The 25087-nt window shown below is 35.6% G+C and overlaps 4 protein-coding genes across 6 annotated transcripts; 2 read left to right on the forward strand and 2 right to left on the reverse strand.

Annotated features, from left to right (window-relative positions):
• Positions 1–209: 209 nt before the first annotated feature.
• LOC125608289 (cyclic dof factor 4-like) lies at positions 210–1187 on the reverse strand. Its single transcript, XM_048778446.1, has one exon. It carries the CDS (start codon positions 716–718, stop codon positions 212–214), a length of 507 nt encoding a protein of 168 aa, XP_048634403.1. The 5' UTR covers positions 719–1187; the 3' UTR covers positions 210–211.
• A 9042-nt stretch (positions 1188–10229) lies between these two features.
• LOC125608290 (calcineurin subunit B-like) lies at positions 10230–11901 on the forward strand. Of its 2 annotated transcripts, none has more exons than XM_048778447.1 (6): positions 10230–10407; positions 10668–10746; positions 10829–11050; positions 11140–11249; positions 11457–11531; positions 11666–11901. In XM_048778447.1, the coding sequence occupies exons 2-6, from the start codon at positions 10677–10679 to the stop codon at positions 11714–11716; spliced, it is 528 nt and encodes a 175-aa protein (XP_048634404.1). In that variant the 5' UTR covers positions 10230–10407; positions 10668–10676; the 3' UTR covers positions 11717–11901. The 2 variants fall into 2 exon arrangements, with proteins under 2 accessions (XP_048634404.1, XP_048634405.1); XM_048778448.1 differs by lacking the exon at positions 10230–10407 and adding an exon at positions 10470–10584.
• A 950-nt stretch (positions 11902–12851) lies between these two features.
• Positions 12852–14636, reverse strand: LOC125608291 (CBL-interacting serine/threonine-protein kinase 13-like). Its single transcript, XM_048778449.1, has one exon. The coding sequence runs from the start codon at positions 14550–14552 to the stop codon at positions 13014–13016; it is 1539 nt and encodes a 512-aa protein (XP_048634406.1). The 5' UTR covers positions 14553–14636; the 3' UTR covers positions 12852–13013.
• Positions 14637–21503: 6867 nt separating this feature from the next.
• Positions 21504–24401, forward strand: LOC106432790 (protein transport protein Sec61 subunit alpha-like). Of its 2 annotated transcripts, none has more exons than XM_048778451.1 (6): positions 21504–21645; positions 22348–22713; positions 22783–23365; positions 23442–23566; positions 23653–23788; positions 23880–24401. In XM_048778451.1, exons 2-6 carry the CDS (start codon positions 22370–22372, stop codon positions 24117–24119), a joined length of 1428 nt encoding a protein of 475 aa, XP_048634408.1. In that variant the 5' UTR covers positions 21504–21645; positions 22348–22369; the 3' UTR covers positions 24120–24401. The 2 variants fall into 2 exon arrangements, with proteins under 2 accessions (XP_048634408.1, XP_048634407.1); XM_048778450.1 differs by having other exon boundaries at positions 21512–21645; positions 22351–22713.
• The last annotated feature ends 686 nt before the right edge of the window (positions 24402–25087 follow it).

Consider the following 25087-nt stretch of genomic DNA (forward strand, 5'->3'; position numbering starts at 1 on the left):
CACTAATCAGCTTTGATTGATTGACAAATACTAAATTAACTATCTCGACAGCCTGTATGTACCCAAGAGCGACCAAATTCACCACGTTCTTCAACGGGTTTAAAGGAAGACAACCACTCAACCCCAAAACCAAAAACAATAATTTTTTTTTTGTCAACTACCAAAAACAATAATATTTAACAAAGAAAAATTAATACTCAGTAAATTAAAATCAACACGGCTCACCGTCAGAAAAGCACCGGAGCCGCTTAAGGGAAAAATCATGTCGGAAACCGCCGCGAGCAGCGGCTGCCGAATGCAACTCATGGGAAAGCAAGCCATTAATAAGCTCGACATGGTGAGCCTCATTTCCATCCCCAAGCATACCGACAACAACACGGGCCAGTGGTTTTGTTTTCCGACGACCGGCACCAACAGGAACGTTCCGGAGTGCGCCACCGGCGGTCCAGTAACGGTGGCAGCTTTTGCAAAAGTGCCGAGGCTGATTAGCGTTGTAGTTGTTGAAGTAACAGAACTTTGTCTCCATGCTCTTGCATCTCGGACATGCTATGATCTTGTCCGGACGCTTCTCCACCGTCGGATCAGATAATGAGGATGATCTGACTGTGGGATCCGACGGTTGTTTCTCATCTTCGTTTTTGATCTTGTGAGTGATATTGACGTTACATGCAATGGTTTTGCCAAAGAGTTTGATCCCTTGCAAATCTTGTGTCGCCATGATAATGTGGAGAGCGGTGAAGATAGCTTATAGAAAGGCTGTTGCAGCTAAGAACGAGCAAGGACAGTTTTATAGGAAGATGATCGATATAACTTTGTAGTTAGGATTGGAGTAGAAAAAGGAGATAAAGTAGTTGAGAGTAGCGATTAAATATTCATTGTTTAAAAGACTAAGAGTACCCCCATTAGTGAACCCCATGAAAAAGGGTTCACAAAGTATTTTTTTTTATTATTTTTTTTTTGATTTTTGTTTAAAAAATAAAAAAAAATTAATTAATCAGACTAATCGCAGGCCGGCACGTGCCATGGAACCCGCGTTACAGTGATGAACCAGGTTCACTGGGAAGAGGTGGAGAGAGACAAGTTCATCACTATTCATTATTTTAATATTTTTTTTTTTTGGAATCTGTGTGAACCCCCCATAAGTTCACTAATGAGAATGCTCTAAACATATATTAGGCGCATTCATCGCTTTTTCATTATAGCTTATTTAACATCAGTACAGTACAGACGAAGCTATAAATTTTTCGTTTTAAATCCATAAAGTCCGTAAAACATGAGCGTAAAAGTCTTATCAACTCTTTTTTTCTTTTTTTGTTTGTCAACTTAGAGCATATTTGATGGAAGTTCCTAGGGTATGGAATTTTTAACGGAATATAAAAATCTGTCTTTTAATTTTAATTAAAAAAACTAAGAATCAGTTCTTAATAAGATATTTAAAAACCGATTTTTAGGTTTTTAATTAAAAGTTAAGAGACGGATTCTTATATTTCACTAAAAATTTCACTCTAAGAATTAGGGATAAAAAACATGCTTTTGCTCTATTTTGACGAGTATGCATGCAAAAAAAACGAATATGCATGCATTTGTGTGTTATGAATAAATATAAAATATACAATTAATTCCGTGATAATTTTTAGACTAGTGGATGCTTGAACTGTTGTACATGATCCAACCATGGATAACGCTATTTGTTTTGAAAGAGATTGCACATCCATGATTTGAATTTGAGTGTGGTTTCTGGTTTGTTCATAGATTATTAACGAACTAGAGATGTTGGGTATCGAAATATGTATCTATTAGATAATGCTTATCTAATAGAAACTATCTAGAAAATATATTAATTAATGTTTTGTCATTTTGTTGATAGTCGGTTTATGAACCGACTTTGGAGTTCTATAAATAGGACTCATCTCACTTTGCTTTGAGAGATATCAACATCAAGAACTTCTTTTCATAATATAATCTCTCTCTTACGTTTAGATCACACTCTATTTTTCCATAGTATTATATATAATACCAAATAATAAAATCATTTCCCATCTTTTATTATACAACACGTTATCAGCACGAAGCTCTGACCAACTGAAGTTTATCAATCCAAAAGTTCTTAAACCAGCCGAGGTAATGTTTAAATTTATGTATTTCAATACACTTAATTTATTTAAATTTTATTATTGTTTCGGGGTGAGAGGCTGGACCTTCTCCGTTCGGGATGATAGGCGCTGCCTTCCCCGACTGATCGTTATAGTAGGCTATGCCTTCACGATCAGAGAAACACGTGGTAGGCTTTGCCTCCGTGAATAAAAAGGTCAAAAATGGTAGACTAAGTTTCCTCGGACCTTAAAATAAATAAAGTCAAAATGGTAGACCATGTCTCCTCGGACTTTGAAAAATGATCAATATGGTAGTCTATGACTCCTCGGATCATGTGGTAGGCTGAGCCTCCCGATTTTATTTATGCTATTTAAATTCCTGCAATTTAAATTTCTGCAATTTAAATTTCTGCAATTTAAGTTTATGCTTTTATTTTATGCCTTTAATTTCTGCATTTAAATTACGCATTTAAATTCTCGTAATTACTATATTTATATATATTATTCTATGAATACAGTTATCATGTCGAATTTGACAAAGCTCGAAATTAATGTCCTGGATATTACGGGAAATAATTATATGACCTGGGCAGTGGGTGCAAAAATGCACCTGAGAGGAAACGGGCTTTTGGAAACCATCGATAGTTCAAAAACGGTGTCGGATGAGAAAAAGGCTAAAGCCATGATATTTTTACGACACCACATCCATGATGGTTTAAAGGATGAATATATTACGAAAGAGGATCCTTGTGACCTCTGGAAATCTTTAAAAGAGAGGTTCGATCACCAGAAATATGTGATCTTACCGAAAGCTAAACACGAGTGGATCCATCTCCGGTTCCAGGATTACAAAAGTGTTAGTGAGTTTAATTCCGCGATGTTCGGAATTACTTCGAGGATGATGTTATGTGGAGAGAAAATAAGTGATTATGATATGATCGAGAAAACTCTCTCCACGTTCCATCCTGAAAATGTAATCCTGCAACAACAATACCGAGTGAGTGGATATACCCGTTACTCGGAGTTGATGCAAGTCCTCCTTGTAGCGGAGCAGAATAATCAACTCGTGACTTTAAACCATCAAGCTCGTCCCACTGGATCTGCTCCATTCCCTGAAGCGAATGTTGCATCATCCAGTTATGATAATAGGAGAGGACGAGGTCGTGGACGTGGTGGAAACCGTTATCATGGTCGTGGAAGAGGACGAGGAAGAAGATTCCGTCCCTATGATGAAAGAAATAATAAAGACTTCCACGAAAATGAAAGGAATGAAAAGGGCCAGGATGATAAAAGGCAAACGGGAACGGTTTGCTAAAGATGCGGCATGAAAGGTCATTGGGTACGTACCTGTCGTACACCAAAACATTTAGCCGATCTGTATAGAGAATCCCAAAAGGGAAAAGAGAAAGGAAGATGTGAAACTAACTTTATCTCTGATGAACCTGGGCCATCCTTTCATGGTTTAAACGATGATACTCATCTCGACGTATCAGACTTTCTGGTTGAACCAGAGAGTATCGATGAGTAATATAAATAGATGTGATATAAGTAGACTGTATTATAGTATCTATATATTTTGTTGTAAGATATATGTTATGTTTGTTATGTTTAATGTTTAATAATATATGTTTTATGAATATTTTAAATTCAGAAAGAATGCCAAACTTTGAGACTATGGATGGAGATTTGTGTTTGGCAGATAGTGCGTCAACGCACACAATAATCAAAGATAAGAAATATTTCTCCAGTCTCAAAATAAGAAATTACGCTGAAAGCGTAAGTACAATATCTGGTAATGCAAAGATTATTATGGGCTCTGGAAGAGCGAAATTTTCAATGCCAGGGGGAACGATATTTGAAATAAGTTATGCATTGTATTCCCCCAAGTCTCATAGAAACTTGTTAAGTTTTAAGGATATCCGAAGAAATGGATATCATATTGAGACTATGAATAAAGATGGCATTGAATTTCTTTGCATTAAGTCTGAGAGGAAACATATATTGGAAGAGTTAAGAATGTTATCCTCTGGACTATATTGTACGAAAATAACCATGACTGAGTCATATGCCGTGGTAAACATGAAGTTTACTGATACATTTAAAATATGGCATGAAAGGCTAGGACATCCTGGTTCAGTCATGATGAAAAAGATAGTGCAAAATTCGAATGGCCATCCGTTGAAAAACGGAAAAATTTTGCAAACGGGCGAGTTTACATGTAATGCATGTTCTCAAGGAAAGCTTATAACTCGGCCATCACCAGCAAAAGTAGGCAATGAATCACCAATGTTTTTAGAAAGAATACATGGTGATATATGTGGGCCGATCCACCCACCGTGCGGGCCGTTTAAGTATTTCATGGTATTGATTGACGCATCTAGTAGATGGTCAAGTGTGTCTCTTTTGACAACACGAAATACGGCTTTCGCAAAGTTCATTGCCCAGATAATAAAGCTGAGAACGCAGTTCTCGGAGTATGCCATTAAGAAAGTAAGGCTTGATAATGCTGGTGAGTTTACATCGCAAGCCTTTGATGATTATTGTATGTCAATGGGGATTGATGTGGAACATCCAGTTCCCCATGTGCATACACAAAATGGCATGGCCGAGTCATTGATAAAACGGTTGCAATTGATTGCAAGACCGTTAGTCTTGAGAACAAAGCTCCCAATTTCTGTATGGGGTCATGCTATATTGCATGCGGCTGCACTGGTTCGGCTAAGACCGAGTGCATATCATAAGTACTCCCCTTTACAATTGGCATCTGGGCAAGAGCCAGATGTATCCCATCTCCGTGTCTTTGGGTGTGCGGTCTATGTTCCGATAGCTCCGCCACAAAGAACAAAAATGGGCTCACAAAGGAGATTGGGAATTTATGTGGGTTATACGTCACCAAGTATAATAAGGTATCTGGAACCAGTAACTGGTGATATGTTTACGGCAAGATTTGCCGATTGCCATTTTAATGAGGATGAATTTCCAGCATTAGGGGGAGGAATTAGAGAAATTCCTAAAGAGCTTACTTAGTGTACACCGTCGTTGTTACACCTTGATCCCCCTACGAATCAAAGAGAGCTGGAAGTTCAGAAAATTGTGCATTTGCATAATTTGGCAAACCAGTTACCAGATGCATTCACAGATACAAGAAGGGTGACGAAGTCATGTATACCCGCTGAAAATGTTCCATCAAGAGTTGATGTTCCTAAAGAACAAACTGATGGTAACATAATGAATGAACCTAGGGTTCAGTTAAAGAGGGGGAGGCCAGCGGGTTCTAAAGATAAAAATCCCCGAAAGAAAAAGAAATTGGATGAACAAAGTAAGGTTTTAGAAGAACCTGATACTGAAAAATGTCTGAAAGAAGACATAGATAAAGATGGTCCAGATGACGAGAAGGGAACAGAAAAGTATGAGATTTCCATCAACTACGCCCGAGATGAAAAGATATGGATCAGAAATAAGATAAAAGATGTTGATGGAATGTTCTCCTTTTCTGTGTCCAAAGAAATCGATCATGAAAATGATGATCCCGATCCAAGGTCCATTTTAGAATGTCAAAAAAGGCATGATTGGGAGGAGTGGAAGAAGGCCATTCAAATTGAATTACTCTCCCTGAATAAAAGAAATGTCTTTGGACCTATAGTCATAACGCCTGAGAATATAAATCCTGTTGGGTATAAGTGGGTATTCGTGAGAAAAGTAAATGAGAAAAATGAAGTAACACGATATAAAGCCCGATTAGTTGCCCAAGGTTTTTCTCAGAGACCGGGAATTGATTTTGAGGAAACGTATTCCCCGGTAATGGATGCAATTACGTTTAGATTTTTGATGAGCCTAACGGCGTCTAAAAATCTTGAAATGCATCTCATGGATGTTGTGACTGCATATTTATATGGATCGTTGGATAACGATATATATATGAAGCTCCCTGAGGGATTGAAAATGCCTGAAGCATTGAAAGAAAAATCCAGGGAGATTTGTTCGGTCAAGTTACAGCGATCACTATACGGATTAAAGCAATCCGGACGCATGTGGTACAATCGCTTAAGTGAATATCTTTTGAGTAAAGGATATGTTAATAATGCGATATGTCCATGCGTTTTTATAAAGAAATCGTCATCTGGCTTTGTGATCATTGCTGTATACGTTGATGACCTGAACATAATTGGAGATCAAAAGGAGGTTGATGATGCTCGAACTCATATGAAAGAGGAGTTCGAAATGAAAGATCTCGGCAAGACAAAGTTTTGTCTTGGGCTCCAGATAGAGCATCTCCGAGAAGGAATATTTGTGCATCAATCAAACTATACGAAAAGGTTATTGAAACGCTTTCGTATGGACAAAGCGACTCCTTTGAGTACTCCAATGATTGGTAGAACTCTCAATGTTGAGAGTGATCCTTTTAGGCCCTGCGAAGATAACGAGAAGATATTAGGTCCAGAAGTACCTTTTATGAGTGCTATCGGTGGGTTGTTATATCTTGCAAACTGTACCAGACCAGATATAGCTTTTGCTACTAATCTACTGGCGAGATATAGTTCTGCTCCTACTCGCAGACATTGGGACGGAATAAAGCACTTATTCCGTTACCTTCAAGGTACAGTTGATTTAGGGTTAATGTATTTAAGAAAACCCGAGTTTGGTATGGTTGGTTTTGCAGATGCGGGATACTTATCAGATCCTCATAAAGCTCGATCGCAAACCGGCTATGTTTTTACAATTGGTGGAACCGCGATCTCTTGGCGGTCCCAGAAACAAACTCTGGTTGCAACTTCTTCGAATCACGCAGAAACTATTGCGCTTCACGAAGCATGTCGAGAATGTGTGTGGCTTCGGTCAATGAGTAACCACATACAAAAATCAAGCGGAATAGTCAACGAGAAAGAGCCGACGAAAATATTTGAAGATAATTCGGCTTGTGTCGCTCAACTCAAAGAAGGATATATTAAGAGTGACAGAACAAAGCACATCCCTCCAAGATTTTTCTCGTACATACGGGAACTCGAGAAAAATAAAGAAGTGGACATCAAATATGTACGATCATGCGACAATCCAGCTGACTTGTTCACCAAAGCTCTTCCAACTACAACATTCCGAAAACATGTCTACGGTATCGGAATGCGGCATTTGCGTGACCTGTAACAAGGAAGCTAGGTCCACTACTTTCAGAGGGAGATTACGGCAGTGTACTCTTTTTTCCTTGTCATGGTTTTTGTCCCAATGGGTTTTTCCATGACTAGGTTTTTAACGAGACACTACGTAATAGAAATTAGATAAGCAAGGGGGAGTATTAGATAATGCTTATCTAATAGAAACTATCTAGAAAATATATTAATTAATGTTTTGTCATTTTGTTGATAGTCGGTTTATGAACCGACTTTGGAGTTCTATAAATAGGATTCATCTCACTTTGCTTTGAGAGATATCAACATCAAGAACTTCTTTTCATAATATAATCTCTCTCTTACGTTTAGATCACACTCTCTTTTTCCATAGTATTATATATAATACCAAATAATAAAATCATTTCCCATCTTTTATTATACAACAGTATCCATTTTTTCTTTTCTTTTTGTACATCCTTTTTCTTTAAATTGAAACTAAATGTCAAAACTAATCATAAACGAGCAATGCAGTAAATTACGGAAATGTGATGATGAAAAGGAAAATAAAATGGTGTGATATTTGATTAATATGATTTCGAAGTGCACGAGTTACGAGCTCCACTTTTGTAGCACTTTAAATAATCTACTACTATTACCATTAGGTTTGCAGCAATGCAAATCTCTAGACACCTAGAAGTCTTGCCCCCATGTTTATTTTCTTTTCAAAATTGGATGTGTTTGCGTATGAACAAACCCGATTTATATATTTCCTTAGTATTTTACTACTACGGTCTCAAAGAAAAAAGACAAAGAATATTTTATAATATAATTTTTTTCAAAATTATTATTTCCTTCAGTGTTCTTTATAGTAACAATTTACTTATTGTTAATTAGAATTGAATTTGTTGAATGAATGAATTCAGTTTTATTTTCTTGAATGTGACCATGGAGCTTTTATAGGGTATTCATTCAATATTGATGAGAAACATCCCACATCGGATATATAAGAATTAATCTACTACTATATAAAGGATTAGGGCCAATCCACTAATTGCCAATTGGTTTTAAGTTGGAAACTCATAATAAACCCGAATCTAACATGGTATCAGAGCGATAAGATCCTTTGACCTAAACTACAACTACTACTACTATACCGATGTTGGGCCCTCTGTGGATGTTATTCCCACATTGTCCACGCTTCAGACCTAGATGTCTGAGCGTGAGGGAGGGTATTGATGAGAAACATTCCACATCGGATATATAAGAATTAATATACTACTATATAAAGGGTTAGGGCCAATCTACTAATTGCCAATTGGTTTTAAGTTGGAAGCTCATAATAAACCCGAATCTAACATTCAACAAATTCAATTCTAATTAACAATAAGTAGGGGTATGAGCTTTTTTGGACGGATATGAGCTTTTTAAGAGACTCACGCATCGTTACCATGGAGCTTCTTGACAGAGTCCCAAGTGGTCGGAGTGCAACTATGATTCATGATTTGTTCACAGCAGACTGTATTAGTCTATATTGCCAACAACTAGATAGATATAGATTCAGTCGAGGTAACAAAATGGACCATAGAGATTTGTCTATCCAAAAAAGGAACATGACTCGATACAACTCGTTAAAGTGGTTTTACTATTTGAGATTATACACGCAAAGTTCATATGGTAATTACCATATTCTATCAGTATTTTGTTTACCGTCTCTAATACTTATATCATTCACACCTTTACCACCAAAATACTTATATCGCTTTGCGTTACCAATAGTATCCATCGTTCAATTAATCTATTGTCTAGTATGATTATAAAGAACCTTTTTTCTTCTATAAAGTGAACTTTTAGAAAATAATTATAAACAAGGATAGAATCTTTATTCTTTAGTGTATCGACTCAAGTGTCCAACTTATAAACTTTTATCTTTACATTTTTACCAAAAAAAAAAAAAAAAAAAAAAAACTTATAAACTTTTAAGTTTAACTTAAATAAAGCAACAGAAAGCGAACTTCACGGCTTAGGGTTTTGTACTTTTGTATATAACTAAATAAAAACCTTAGACTTAACTTTTGAAATTTGTAGTAGCATTGTTGACATATTAATTTCGGTTTAGTGATATAAATTCATTGACAAACAAACACATAGACAAAGGAAAAGTAAACAAACAAGTTGTACACAAAGTGAAGGTCCAATTTTAACTATATACTATTATAAAATTTTGACATTGAGATTTCTGCTTTGTTCAGAAGTTTCCAATTTGCTTCGACAAACAAAAACAATACAGCTAACACCAGACCCTTTATGTACGACTTCTATTAATTAAAGGGATTAGGATATAATCCCATGTTGTTATCCAAACACGGTTGAGTAACTATTACTTTGTCCCCAAACTGTAATAAGGTGATTAACGTTAATTCTCAAGAGACTCAAACAAAACATATTATTTTGTTAGGATAAAAAAAAGGAAAATACTCTATGATAGCACTAAAACAGGTTTTATCACAAGTATAGACGTTAAGAATCAAAATGACCAAAATATTTCATTAAAAAGATAAATATACACATATTTAAGGTTAACTAATCAAAAACTTAGAGTTTAGAGTTAACGGTGGGAATTTGAGTTTTAGGTTTAAAATTTTATAAAATAGAAATAAATATTAAAAATTTGAAAATAAAAATTTTAAAAATAGTTTCAAAAAGTATTTTCGAATTATAAAAAGAAAAATTCAAAAACAAATTCAAAAAATTCAAAAAAAAAAAATTCATAAAAAAATTCGAATTTGAAAACATATAATCTAAAACTATATAAAAAATATTATTTTTTTTTATTTTTATTTATTTTTATATATCTAGGATATTAATATTTTTTTTACATATTAAATAAAACATTTTGGTTACTTTTCTCCTTGTGGTCTATTTTTGTGACCAAAACTTGAAAATAATCTACGAGAATTGCCCATAAAAAAATCATATACACTCTCTAATAAAAATATATTTTTATTTGGGCTTAAATATTATAACCAGTAGCTCTAATAAGAAATATAAATAATTGGGCTGGATCTTTTAATAAAATGGGCCTTTTAGTGTTTTGGCCATCATAATGCAATTTTCCGGCGAGTTCTTAGACAGAACCAGATCAACAACGCCTACGACCAAAACAAGAGCGGGCAGAAGAAAAGAGATCAGCTTTATAATACATACATAAAGTAAGTTCAATAGATTCATGTCTTGTCCTCAAATCAAATCTTCTTTTATGAATAATTCATGCGGGATAATCATTTAGTTTCGTGAATCAAGAATTTGAATCACGATTTGCTCATCACTTTGATTCTGGCTCATTTGGACCATAAAGATGATAACTTTGGCTTAAAGTAACGTTTAGGGTTAGTGAATCTCACATGGTTACTTCTATTTTGATGGTTAACTAAATGGGTTTGTGTTGATTGAAAACCAATATTTGAAACAGATTTTGAAGATGGGAAACACTTCCTCGATGCTGACTCAATACGACATCGAAGAAGTCCAGAGCCATTGCCAGGATCTATGTGAGATTCTCTCTTTATCTATGTCTCTTATGTTATGTTTGGTACAAATTTTGAGACTGTGTGTGTGTTTCTTCTTGTTTAGTTGAGCAGCAGGAGATACTCTCTCTGTATCAGAGGTTTTGCCAGTTAGATAGAAACGCAAAGGGGTTTATATCTTCTGATGAGTTTCTCTCCGTCCCTGAGTTCGCCATGAACCCACTCTCTCAGAGGCTGCTTAAGATGGTTGATGGTTTGAACTTTAAGGACTTTGTGGCTTTCTTGTCTGCTTTCAGTGCCAAGGCTAGTCTTAAACAAAAGGTTAAACGTAAGTACAAATAAAATCTCTTTTTTGAGGCACATCTTCACTTTCACCTATTTTGTATATTTACTGATCATTGAAGTTTCTTGTTGTAGTGATCTTTCAAGTCTATGATTCTGACGGCAACGGGAAGGTTTCCTTTAAAGATATCATGGAAGTGTTGAGGGACTTATCGGGGACATTCATGTCTGATGAGCAAAGAGAGGTATGTATAGATATCCCTTCTAGGCATCCACCTTACAAGGGTGATTCCACTACTTTACCCATTCACAAGATTCATCAAGGTTTCACGTTTCTTGAACAGTGACTACACTAGATTTTAGTATGGTTAGGATCATGAGCATTGAATAAAACTCAGGAAACAAGTGTATTCACCACCATGTGTCTTGTGTTTTTGCTTTTGATGGTGTAGCAAGTACTGAGCCAGGTATTGAAGGAAGCAGGCTACACGAATGACTCTTTCTTAACACTGGAGGATTTCATTAAGGTATGTTTATTTGTTTGATAGGATTGTAGCATCTGAATCACAGAAGCTTGCATGCAGACATAATGTTCTGTCTTCTTCAGACCAATTTGTGGATTCTGATGCTGGATCTTATTTCTTGAATCCGAATGTGGCAGGTGTTTGGGAGTTGTAAACCAGAGATGGACGTTGAAATTCCTGTGGATTAAGGTTTTTATGAGATCACATATGGTCAAAGCTCAAAATCTCATATCATGTATTTTGTCGCACTTTGTTAGTAGAATAATCCCTTGTTGATTTGATCTAAATACCATGGCATGTTTTTATTAGTCCCAAGAGTGACTTCAGCTACATGTACGAATAACTTTCCTCTTAAAGCATTTTTTTCTATTGATTTAGTCGAATGAATGTAGTTGTTTTATCAGTGAACTGCACTCAAGTTGTCACTATCGCTCCATGTATCGCTTTCGCCTTCTCCATCATCGCTTGCAACAGCTTGAAACCACAAGTGTGAAAATGTTAATGCTTTAAATGAAAGAGCTGATGGTGTCTTTGTAGTAGACCACACGTTTCAAAAGAATGTTGTTGGATACGATAATGCACTTATATATTAGAGGACTTTTTTTTTTAACGAGCAGACTATGATTGTCACATGGATCCCTTTCTTGATTTTATCAGTTTTGATTTGATCTTGTAGATGTAAATTAGGCTTAGGAAGTCGGACAATTTTGATGAACTAATGATTATAGCATTTTATGTTTTTCGGTTTCATGGTCTTCTTGATGCTTATTATAACTTTATAAGGGCTTTTTGTTTTGTTTTGTTTTATTTCATTAATTTTTTTGGATGAATGTGAGATGTTATATTGGATGATTTGTTGTATCTGTTAACATTTTACAATATGAAGATTGAAACATGGTACTTGAGCCTTACAACACTCAAGCTAATTGTGCAGCCATACTTCCATATTATGTCAGTTGCTTTACCTAGCTAATAAGAAGAACGTTTGTTCAAACTAAATGCTATGGTTGAACAATTTGTTCAGTGTGCAACTATTCCCATTCAAGTGCTTCAACTATTAAAGGTCACCGAGACTACAAGAAAGCAATCTCTACAGGTAACATTTACACATTTCACTTGATCATATATATAGTCTCCCTGATAAAGATGAGTTAACTTAGGATGAACAAAGACAGTTTCTTTTAAAGGAAGGCCGAGAAAGAATTTCATTAAGCTCGTCTCTGTTGTACAACACAAATCTATCAGCAATCAAACGAAAAACTAGCCTTATAGCCAGCAAAAACCGTCTAACTGCCTTAGGATCTCACTCTTTTCTTTTTCTTCTTCTCTGATCTTCCTATCACTCTTATTACAACTCTCACTTTCATATATATATACACAAGCATCTCAGAACAATAAAAATGAAATTAAATGGTATAGTAACAAAGAATTTTTCTATTGTAATACCTTCTCTTGTTATGTCTTCTCTCTCGGCCATCCGTTTTCTTAACATAGTCTCTCTTCACTTTCATGTGGTAGACACATTGCCTCTTCAACTTCATCTGCTTGGTAATGCATCAGTTTCTCTAGCTGTGGTCTAAGTTCCTTGTTGCAAAACTCTTCATACTCTTCTATAAACCCTCCTTTCTTCTTCACTTCAACCACCACAAGCGACGATGTCAGCTCAAATATCTCAACCTTAATAGTCAACGGTCCTTTAGCTCCTTCTCTACACCCTTCTAGCCTCACGCTCCAATCCTTCTTCCTCACCGTAAACTCAGCCGCCTTCGCAATCTCTTCAAGTTTCGATATAATCTTTGCAACAGGAGCAGCTGATACAAACCTAGCTCCTTGTCCTCCTTCTTCAAACAAACCGGAAAGATCAAACCCGGTAGAGAAAGATATGAGGTCAAACGCGTTTAGACTCGCGGGTCTAGGCATTGAACCAATTCTTTTAATATCAAACTCCAAATCACCCTCTGAAGATATAGATGATCTGCCTGATGACAATGATGACGAAGAATCATCTTCGTCATCATTGTCATCCTCTCTACATAACTTATCGTTTTCGATGTAGAATTTAACATCTTTAAACCCTTTCTTGAACCATCTATGCTCCATGACCTCAGGTATAGTGATCCTAGTATCCGGATTCGTATCTAGAATCCGGTTCATAAGCCCTTTAAGCTCAGGAGAAAACCATTTAGGACAACGAAACAGTCCTTTGTATATCTTTTTATACATAACCAAAACGTTCTTGTCATCAAACGGTAGATAACCAGCCATCAACACAAACAAGATCACTCCACAAGACCAGACATCAGCTTTGGCCGCGTCGTAGCCTTTCCTCGTCAGAACCTCGGGAGCCAAATAAGCCGGCGTCCCGCAAAACGTTTGGCAGATTTTTTCTTGCCTGAGCTGCTCGGAGACGACGCTGAGACCAAAGTCAGAGACCTTAACGTTCCCTTCGTCGTCCAGGAGAAGATTCTCTAGCTTGAGGTCACGGTGGTAGACGCCGCGGCTGTGGCAGAAGGAGACGGAGGAGATCAGCTGCTGGAAGTATCTCCGGGCGGTTCCTTCTCTAAGCCGGCCTCTGGCGACCTTTTCGAAAAGCTCTCCGCCTCGGACGTACTCCATCACGATGTAGATCTTTGTCTTAGTGGCCATGACCTCGAGGAGGTGGACAGTGTAAGGGTGGCGGACACGGCGGAGGATGGAGATCTCTCGTTTTATATGACCGGCCATTCCGCTCTTCACGATCATCTCTTTGTTAATGACTTTGATGGCGACGTTCTCGCCGGTGTTAATGTTACGGGCTAAGTAGACTTTAGCGAAGCTTCCTTGGCCGAGAAGCTTTCCTATTTCGTACTTGTCCATGAGAATAGAGCCTTGTGTTGTTTTTGGACTCCTAGGGCTCTCTGGAGTGGTCTCTTTCTTCATGTCTTTAGTAATGATTCTGCCGAGAAGGCCCTCCATGATCAATCGCAGCGGCGTTTGGCCGGCGATGGGCAGAAGTGGCACCGGTGGAGATAGAACTTGAGCCATCGGTTGGCACTTCACCGGAAAATGAACCAAACGAAGAAACGAACGAAAATAAGATATGGTTGGGTTGTTTTGTCTTGGTGGTAATGGTGTCTTAACATGGCCATTTCGTCTTCATTTTATAACAGTTTTCGAGTTGAGATTGCTGTATTTTTTATTTTTTTAAATATATTTTATGGTTGATAATAATCTGAAAAAGTCTTATCTCATTTACTTTTATTAAACTATTGGTGTAGACTGTAGTGTTGTCGAAGTTTTAACCTAATCCGTTTTTTTTTGTCCAGCAGATGAACACGTTGGATGGATTATCGAAATTATTTTAGAGACATATATTAAAGTAATATGGTTTATCCAATACGCGAAGTTGCAAAGTCAAATTTACAATAACATATTCTGATTTCTTAAGGGACAGATAATAGGGTTGACGTATCAAACCTGTGTGATTCTGGTCGATAAGCAGATCATGGATCGTTAGGATGTCGTCACACATCTGTATTTCCCCAGTACAAATTTGGATGTTTGTGACAAGAGAGAATTGTAATCTTAAAGAAAGATTTTAGGTGTTATTTGTGGGAACCACGTGGGTGTGGCTGAGCAGGTGCTGACTGTAAGTCGTCGTCTTCACGTTGCCGACAAAAGCCAAAAGCTACAGAAGTACTCCAAAGAGTAATTGTGATATCTTAATATCTCATCTCATATATGATGTGTATTGTGTGAATTAATATTAATTTAGAATTTCGAGTTGATTATTTTTAGTGCATAGTTATTGTCCAGATATTTATTCGGAAATTGTCATGAGGATGGATGGAAAATTATCAATTGGTCAGATATTACTTTTAGCAATGGTTTTAAATGGCAAAATAATAATGGTGATAAGCCAAGATACTTTTAGTGGACGAGAACAGAAGAAAAAATAGGAAGATAACATATATAGAAGAAAAAAAACACAACAACGGTGTTTACTGCATTATTTTTTTTGTCAACAACATTTGATGCAACTATTAGAGCTTCATGGTTGCATTAACTTGGAAACTAAGCAACACAACTATAAATTTACATTAAGTTGCGTTAGTTATAGTTCAAAAAAAAAAGTTGCGTTAGTTAGAACTTTGGACATCAAGAACGCAAATTAACACATGAAATTTTTGAACTTAGTCCAGACTAGTACATAAAACGACTCTCATTGAAAAAAATATACCTCGTAATATTTCCTGAAAAGCTAATGCTAATATATATATTAAAAATGTTTATGCTAAAAACCTGAAATGCAAGCACGACGAAGGTTTATCCTGTTTCGTATATTTATTGTATTAAGAAAATACATAAACCAATGAATATAACCCCGATGACAGAAGAACAAAAGATCGATGTGAAGACCACGTTAAGATTCACTTTTTTTTTTTGGATAATGCTTATCGTTGTGTATTGCATAAATAAATAAAATAAATTATCCAAAAGAATTATTCAAAATTCGTAATTAGTGAATGCGTAAGAAGCAAAAAGAAGAAAAAGATAACGCGTAATAAAGAATTATGTTAGCGTTGGTCAAGAATGATATCCTTTCGAGAGCAGGTCAATAAGTTGTTTGAGTCACTGCACAAACACAATGATTTGTAGCCGAGTCTGATCAGATATATTGCGTACACCGAACATGAACCATGCTGCCATGCATACCAAATACGCCACGCGCGCCATTTACACTATTACATGTGCATAAAATCAATTCTAACTTATCATACAAAAACAAATAGTCCAAAATTTTGAATGAAGTGTCATATATATATATTTTTTTCATTAATGGGCGATCTCCGCTTCAGGCAAAATTTTATATTGTTTACTACCAACATATAGTTAGATGAAAATTTTATTTTACCAAAAAAATGATTTTATCAAAACTATAAGCGTGAAGTCATATCCACACAAAGCATTGTGCTTTGGTTCAAGCTCAGAGCAAACAGGTAGTGAATTCAGTTCCTCGATTGTTATTAGCTTAGTAATGATATTTATGGGGGTCGTTAACTTGACCAATCTTTACAAGATTCAGCATTAAGTCCAATCTTTACAGATAAATCTCGGTGTAAACCTCTGATGTTCTCTCTTGCCAGTGTATGTGAAATCTTGGCAAGTAAGGACACAATACATTGGACGAGAGGAGAAGACTATACATGTGGACAATCTTGCTGCATCTTCATGGCTTTTCTGCTCACTATCCTTTTGCTTCATTGGCTTTTAAAAGGATGAGCGGTTACTACCAAAACACATCAAATTGATTTGTCAGTTATTAATCCTATTTGCTGGTAATTTTTATCATCGATTCGGACTCTAGACTATATGGAAAAATTGGAAGATAATATAATACAAGTTCTTAGATCAAACTCTGATTAATAGTTTAATAGATGGATAGGTAAAGAATAAATGATAGTTTTGAGAGATAGTCACCAACATACATACCTCGTGTGATAGTCTAAGATCCGGAGACTGATTAATAAACACCGATAACTAATAAAATAAAACAACTTGCCTACAAATATTGGAGAGATATACTGTTTTGCATGGGATGAATTGCGGGGCAAATCTCCTTTGGCAGAGAAGCATTTTGCTTGCAACTCAAGCAATGCCAAAACCATCTGCCATAGGAGTATTCGCCCAGTAATCCAGCTATACATTGATGTCTGATGATTCCTCTTTCTTCACAAACATGCATCTTCAATAGTTTTTAAAATCTTACACAGCTACATCTGAGTTATGTAAACTGGACTAGCAAAGTGTACATATAGTTGATGAAAGTGTCGGTAACGAATGCATATAGAAGTCATATTCTGTGGCATATCCTATGTTTCATAGAGCATATGTGTCTAGTATAATCCAAAGACCAACCCCTTCATGCGGTCCTCATGCTTCTGATTCGGACTTTAACATCTCTTCTTTTTTCTCATTTACCAGCCCTTTTTTCAGTACTGTGTAAATACTTTGCTTTTGTATTGTATTGTATACGAAGTTTTCTGATTCATGATTCTAATAGGTATTGTTCCATAGTATATGCTCTTTACATCAAGGTTTATAAATGCATTACATAGTTCCTTTTTTCATTTGAAGCAATCAAGTAAGAGAGGGGGGAAAGACTAACATTTGGTAGAAAAGCATTACAGGGTGAATCCTCTATTGGCAGGGGACGCTGATGACTCAAATATTTTGTCTTCATTTTCCTCTGCCAAAGGAGATTTGCCTAGCAATTTTTTCCTACCTTTATTCATTTCCCAAATCTAGTACTTTGATGATTTAAAGTTAGAGTCGTTGTTATATTACCATTCATACTGAAGCTTTCATATAGAAATGCATGTAACCATGTTGTTGACAACAAAAGTTACTGATATAGATTAAGAAAGAACCTAGTTTTTTTTTTTCATTTACTGAGGTAGTATATTATATATATTTTTAATCAAATCATACATTTACATTCTAACAATGTAGTAGTAGACACAACAACTATATTGTCGAAGAATCTACTCTAAACGATCAGCTCCTTTCCATTAGCTTCAACCTTTATCTCTTTTTTTTTTTTGGACAAACAACCTTATCTCTTTGATAGAGGCTTTCAACACGTAGCCAAAGAATGCTCTCAACCCAAAAGAGAATCCGAAAACAAAGTTCAACAGTCAAGTCTAAATGATTAATCTGCCGATTTTACAATCTCATTATAAAATCAGGGCACGCACCTGCGAGTAAACGATCAATAGAGCCCAAAATCCTTAATATTTTTTTATAATAAGTTTAGATTCAAATTCATAAATGTATAACAAAAAATTTAAAATAACTATATGTAAATTTAATTCTCGTATTTATTAACCACTAAATGTGAAGATAATTTACCAAAACATTTTTTCACATAACCAAATGAAATAAACTAAAAATAATTAGCATTAATATCAATTATATCTCTTTGGAAAGTAAATTCCGATATGTGCTCTAATATTTAATATTAATTCAGAAATTTAAATTTTTAATTTGATTAAATTAGAAAAATTATATGTATTAGTCTTTTAATAAATTCTGAGAGAAAATTATACATATTCTTCATCAAATCCTCTACAAAAAATCATTACTTATATCTTATATTACAAGGCAAATATAAATCTAACTGATTTTATAACGATGTTTTGACAAAAAAACACATAAATCATATAATTATAATATAGTTACAGTAATGTTATAGGCAATATAATTTTAAAACTAAAATAATTATTTTAAATGATTTTTTTAATATTAGTTATGGGCATGCTTTTTATAAAGTTTTAGACGCCCTGCATAAAATATATAGGAATCGAACATGTTTTTGAAATAGAGTTACCATAACAAATTGGTTCAAGGATTTTTAGGTATGATTGATTTGTGGAGACGTGATTGCCACTAACTATATATTTGGCCATATTCTAGTTAGAAACATTTTTCGTGATAAAGTTTGCTAACAAGGAAAAAGAACAAATGTTTAGATACTATCAAAAAAGCAAATATGTGCATCGTCAAATACCTAATGATCAAGTACAATAGCATGCAAGCTAATGTCAATTTGTTGTAGTTGGATATACTGATTACTGAATGAATATGCTGCATGAGGCATATAACTTTTATCTTTGACTTTTCTAAAGCCAAATCGTAAAATCTATAAAGGTGGAACAAGAATTGGGTATAAACAAATGATGAAATTTTGTTGATGTATTGGAATTTATATTCTACAGACTATAATGGGATAATTAATAAAAGTAGGATTCTATATCTTAGTGGTAAACTTGACTTAACTCCTCAAATATTTTAACATACTGAGGATATTAGTACATTAGTTTTCTACTTTTCCTTAATTATTCTTATGGATAAGTGAAAATTGTCTAACTGTGAAGGTGTACTACAATTGACAAGTTAGTATCTAATTTTCGTGTGATATTTCTAACTTGAAGGTTGCTTTACAGAGAGAAGGAGAAACACTTATTTCTCATTTCTCATTTCTCAAAACCTAGCTAGAGTGTTGATTTGTTCTAAACATTAAACCTAAAGGAGTTGATAGGTTTTAAACATTAAATTTTTGAAAATACAAGTAGAAAATTAGACAATTTTGAGAAAGAAACATTCTCCTATCATATACCATATATATGTGATTTGGAACGTATATTTCGAAAAGAATCTAATGTTTTAAGTTTAACACTACCAACAAAAGAAAATAAAACAAAAAGTTTGTGGGTTTTGAATATAAAAACCTGGAGAGTACAATACCATGGATCTTCCATTTCCAAAAGAATCAGTTTATAGTTAATCTAAATATTAAACTTTTAGTAGTTGTCCTTGTCAAACCTTTTGGTAATTCAAAACATTATTTTCTAGAATTAACCATCTTAGTTAATAAAGTATTAAAAGCTAAACTCTCTCCCCCCCCCCCCCCCACCCCAATCCCCACACACCACAAAACCAAATAGTAACAAAAATTCATTCAATTTTTTTTTTTAGAAAAATATAAAGGCTTGAAAAGTCTTCTTTTAAAATCTTAAATTCTGGAATGTTAGGTACATGTTTGTCTAGACATGAAATCAGCCTTTGATAATGCTTTTGCTTATAATGCTTTTTTTCTACATAAATAGTTATACAGTTTTAATACGCCATCTTGGTCATTTCCCAATTCGAGTCTATATAGTTTCTTAATGATAGGTATCCCATTGATTTATTACAAAACCTATTAGATTTTGGGCTGTATCAAAATAGCTTAATATCATAAAGTTATAAATAAATTATCAAGTAAAGTAGAACACAACTCTAGAGACTCAATGCTCTGATGACCGTAAAATATGGGGGGAATATTCTTTAATAGACAATTATATATGCGTACGTATGTGAGATTATATTCTAGATCAGAAGGATAGTGCCACTGAATATGCTTCTTGCATGTTATATATAAACACAATACGAACAATTAGTTTAGAGCTGAAAGATATATAAAGAAAGGTGCAAATGCATTACAGGGCAAGATCTCCTTTGGCAGGAAACTATTACTCCATTCTTGCATATGCATTTATGTTTGTGGTATAAACTCTCTGCCAAAGGAGATTTGCCCGGTAATTCTTTCGTGCCAGTATTTTATCTAAATTTATTTTGGGTTAACTACATTTTACATTTTTAGTAAAAATGAAGCTCTTGGATCTATAGCTAGTCGTAGTAGACACTAGTTAGTTCCTGGATTCATTTCATGTTTTGTTATGTTTCAATTACTACTCATAATAAAAGAGAATGTATATATCTAAAAACATGGCCACAAACAAATATTCTTTTCTTTTTGTGTGGCCATCAATAGATGCAAATTGATGCATGAAGGTCTTGAATTCATGAAGCAGGTAAGTGAGTAATGTACATTATTTTCTTAAAAATGTTTGCAAATCTTCTTCTCATGCAGATAAATGACTCATGGAGGCTGGAGATTGCCGATCTCGATGTCAAGTCTCTCGAATAACCTTGATGACACTCTCGACGTCAAGAGTCTAGACTTTGATTTTATTAGCCAAGCTAGCTCGCATGCGTGACTGACCCCATACTGCTCATGTTTTCCATCAAATCCATCTAGTACTTTTGCTAATTAATTGCTCTCTGTATTTCTCACAAAAAAAAAAAAATCTTAAGTGATTGATTCCATGCTTTGTGATTTTATTAAACATATAATATGTCAACTGTTTAAATGCAAATCCAAAGTCAAAAGTTTTTAGATACATGAACAACTAACAAAGAGAAAAAAAATCACAAACAACTTTGTTTACGTACAAATCGAAAGCCCACTAACAGCCCAACAAAAACAAAACGCGGCCCAATCTGAATCAAAAAGCAAATCTGATATGGCAAACAGAGATTGGTTGAACTATCGTGTCTCGCATCGCCTCGCCACGTTTACGCATTAATCCCAAAAAAATAAAAAAGAGAAATAAATTTAAAAAAAAAATCTGAAATGAAATTTATAAGGTGGGTGCGAGTGCGACCTTCGTGTTTCGTTGACCATCAAAGCTACATCGCTCTTTTCCTCCGTGTGAAGGGCAAGAAAATCATCGCAGCCGTCGGTTTTCGAAAGGTGAACGCTCTCCTCTCCTCTCTTCTCATTATAATCTCCTTCCGATCTCTGATTATTTCTCCTACTGATTGTTTTCTTTCTCCATCGTCATTTTGTGAGTCTTTCTCATCAGATCTGTGTTTATGCTCCTTTAGATCTGTTTTTTTTAACGATCTGTATGGTTCTGAGGCATTTTCGATAGATCTGGTTGCTGGGTTGAGATAACTTTAGCTCTAGGCGAGTAAAGTATCGATCTTTGTTCTTACCCACCACTCGTATTGATAGTGGGTTTACGACAAATTGTTCTGATTCATTGATTGCAGTTCGTGTTTGTTAGCATTGATGCATGAAAAAGTTTGTAACTTTATGTCAATGCGTGTGGAATTGTATAGGTTTCATAATTTTCAGAAGGTGACTTTTATGTTTGAATAAATTTGCATGAAAAAGTTTATAACTTTATGTCAATGCATGTGGAATTGTATAGGTTTCATAATTTTCAGAAGCTGACTTTGGTGTTTGAATAAATTTGCATGTAAAAGTTTGTAACTTTATGTGAATGCATGTGGAATTATTTATTTTTCATAATTTTCAGAAGCTGACTTTGAAATAAGTTTGTGGGGGTGGTGTTTGAATAAATTTGAATTTTGCATTAAAGTTTATAACTTTATGTCAATGTGTGTGGAATTGTATAGTTTTTTTCTGATATCTGATTTGAATGTACAGAAGTTGGATCAACGATACTAGAATGGGAGGAGGGTTTAGAGTTTTGCATTTGGTGAGGCCGTTCTTGGCTTTTCTGCCTGAGGTGCAGAGTGCTGACAGGAAGGTGCCTTTCAGAGAGAAGGTTATCTACACTGTCATCTCTCTCTTCATCTTTCTCGTCTGCAGTCAGCTTCCTCTCTATGGTATTCACTCCACCACCGGTGCGGATCCGTTCTACTGGATGCGTGTCATTCTTGCTTCCAACCGTGGGACTGTTATGGAGCTTGGTATTACTCCCATCGTCACGTCTGGACTCGTGATGCAGCTCTTGGCTGGTTCTAAGATTATTGAGGTTGACAACAATGTCCGTGAGGACCGTGCCCTCTTGTAAGTTTTATTGTTGTTGTTGTTGCTGCTTCTGTGTCCGTGTGAGTTCTTATTCAACTTGCTTTGTAGGAATGGTGCTCAGAAGCTTCTTGGTATTCTGATTGCCATCGGTGAGGCTGTTGCGTACGTTCTTTCCGGAATGTATGGACCCGTTGGTCAGCTCGGTGTTGGAAACGCCATCCTCATCATCCTCCAGCTCTTCTTTGCCGGAATCATTGTTATCTGCCTTGACGAGCTTCTTCAAAAAGGATACGGTCTCGGCTCAGGAATCTCCCTTTTCATCGCCACCAACATCTGTGAGAGCATTATCTGGAAGGCGTTTAGCCCAACCACCATCAACACTGGTCGTGGAGCTGAGTTTGAAGGCGCTGTTATCGCATTGTTCCATATGCTGATAACTAAGTCCAACAAGGTTGCGGCTCTCCGCCAAGCGTTCTACCGGCAGAACCTTCCAAACGTTACCAACTTGCTAGCCACAGTCTTGATCTTCTTGATTGTGATCTACTTCCAAGGGTTCCGTGTGGTTTTGCCTGTGAGATCAAAGAATGCACGTGGGCAGCAGGGCTCTTACCCAATCAAGCTGTTCTACACCTCTAACATGCCCATCATTCTCCAATCCGCTCTCGTCTCAAATCTTTACTTCATCTCTCAGGTACATTTCATACATTCTTGAATCATCTCCACAGAAACATAATGCTAACATTGAATCTCTCTTCTGTGGTGAACAGCTTCTATACAGGAAGTTCAGTGGAAACTTCTTTGTGAACCTTTTGGGACAATGGAAAGAATCTGAGTACAGTGGGCAATCTATTCCAGTTAGTGGTCTAGCTTACCTCATCACTGCTCCAGCAAGGTAATGCAAAAGTATCTGTTTTAATCCATCAAAATTGTTATCTCCACCAACCGGTTTGATGAACATATGTTACTATATGGTTGCAGCTTCTCAGACATGGCAGCTCACCCGTTCCATGCTTTGTTCTACATTGTCTTCATGCTCACTGCTTGTGCTCTTTTCTCAAAGACATGGATTGAGGTCTCTGGATCTTCCGCTAGGGACGTAGCTAAGCAGCTTAAGGTAATAGAATCATAACTGCTTTCTCAATACAGTTCCTGAGTTATTACATGGTGGGTTGAGTATCTGATATTGTGAACTCCATGCGTAACAGGAACAACAAATGGTGATGCCTGGACACAGAGAGTCAAACTTGCAGAAGGAGCTGAACAGGTACATCCCAACAGCAGCAGCTTTCGGAGGAGTGTGTATCGGTGCATTGACCGTTCTTGCTGATTTCATGGGAGCCATTGGGTCTGGAACTGGTATTCTCTTGGCTGTCACGATCATATATCAGTATTTTGAGACCTTTGAGAAGGAGAAAGCAAGTGAACTCGGCTTCTTTGGGTTCTAAGTTAGCTACAAAGTTGTAAAACTTTGCTTAGGCAAAAGCAGAGAAGGCACGCTAGCTTCTGTCTGATGTGCCAAACCTCAAAGGGTTCTAACACAGTTTGGGGTAGTCCTTTCTTGTTGTTTAAACAAAAAATTTCACTTGTAGTTTTTTTTCTTTTAAATACAGTTTATGTTTTTTTGTTGCTTTTATTAAAAGTCAAAACCTTTTGGTGATAGACGCTTTTCTAATGTATGTTTCTAGAAGTTCATTACCAAATAAACAATTTACATTTTTGAGTTCAAAGCTATATATTTCTTGTAGTCAATGTGAAAAAAATGTCATCAACGATGTTAAAGAGGTGATGGAACTGAAGCTAAGCAGACAAACCTCTAAACTGTGGAAGAAGCAGTAGAAACCATAGTTATGGTTTTGTTAGAAATCAGATAACAAGGATAGGTGATATCAACCACCAGCTAATGCAAGATAATAGTTATGATACGTTACATGCTTATACTTTGACTTGTGAATTGAATTCATGGTCTCTACTCTTTCATAGGATCTAACTAACTTCCTACAGTAAAGAGTCAAAGACAGGAAGTCTTACAACGACAAATTTGAGCTTTGCCAAACGCGTTTTAAATCACTTCTTATTAAGCTTTTTTCTTCCTCTAACTAATTTCTTGTCTAAATTTTTTGTTGACTAGTGAGATTACACATATACCATACATATATCTCTGTTTATGTGGATCATTTTATTTGACTTGGAAACTACTTAAATAGAAAGCTATAGAAGCACAAAGGCAAAAAGTTAAAAAGACACAGGAACTGTTGCTTCTTACTTTGGTTTTAGTTGCATTGATCCAAATTAGAGTTTGCTTGTTCTTTACGTTAACACAAAATGGTAAATAGTAATACACTCAACAGTTAGAAATCAAATAAACAATAATCAGTTAATCATGTTTATAGCCACCCAAGCAGTTGAGTACTAA

This window comes from Brassica napus, chromosome A4 (assembly GCF_020379485.1).
Source record: "Brassica napus cultivar Da-Ae chromosome A4, Da-Ae, whole genome shotgun sequence".
Lineage (NCBI taxonomy): Eukaryota > Viridiplantae > Streptophyta > Magnoliopsida > Brassicales > Brassicaceae > Brassica > Brassica napus.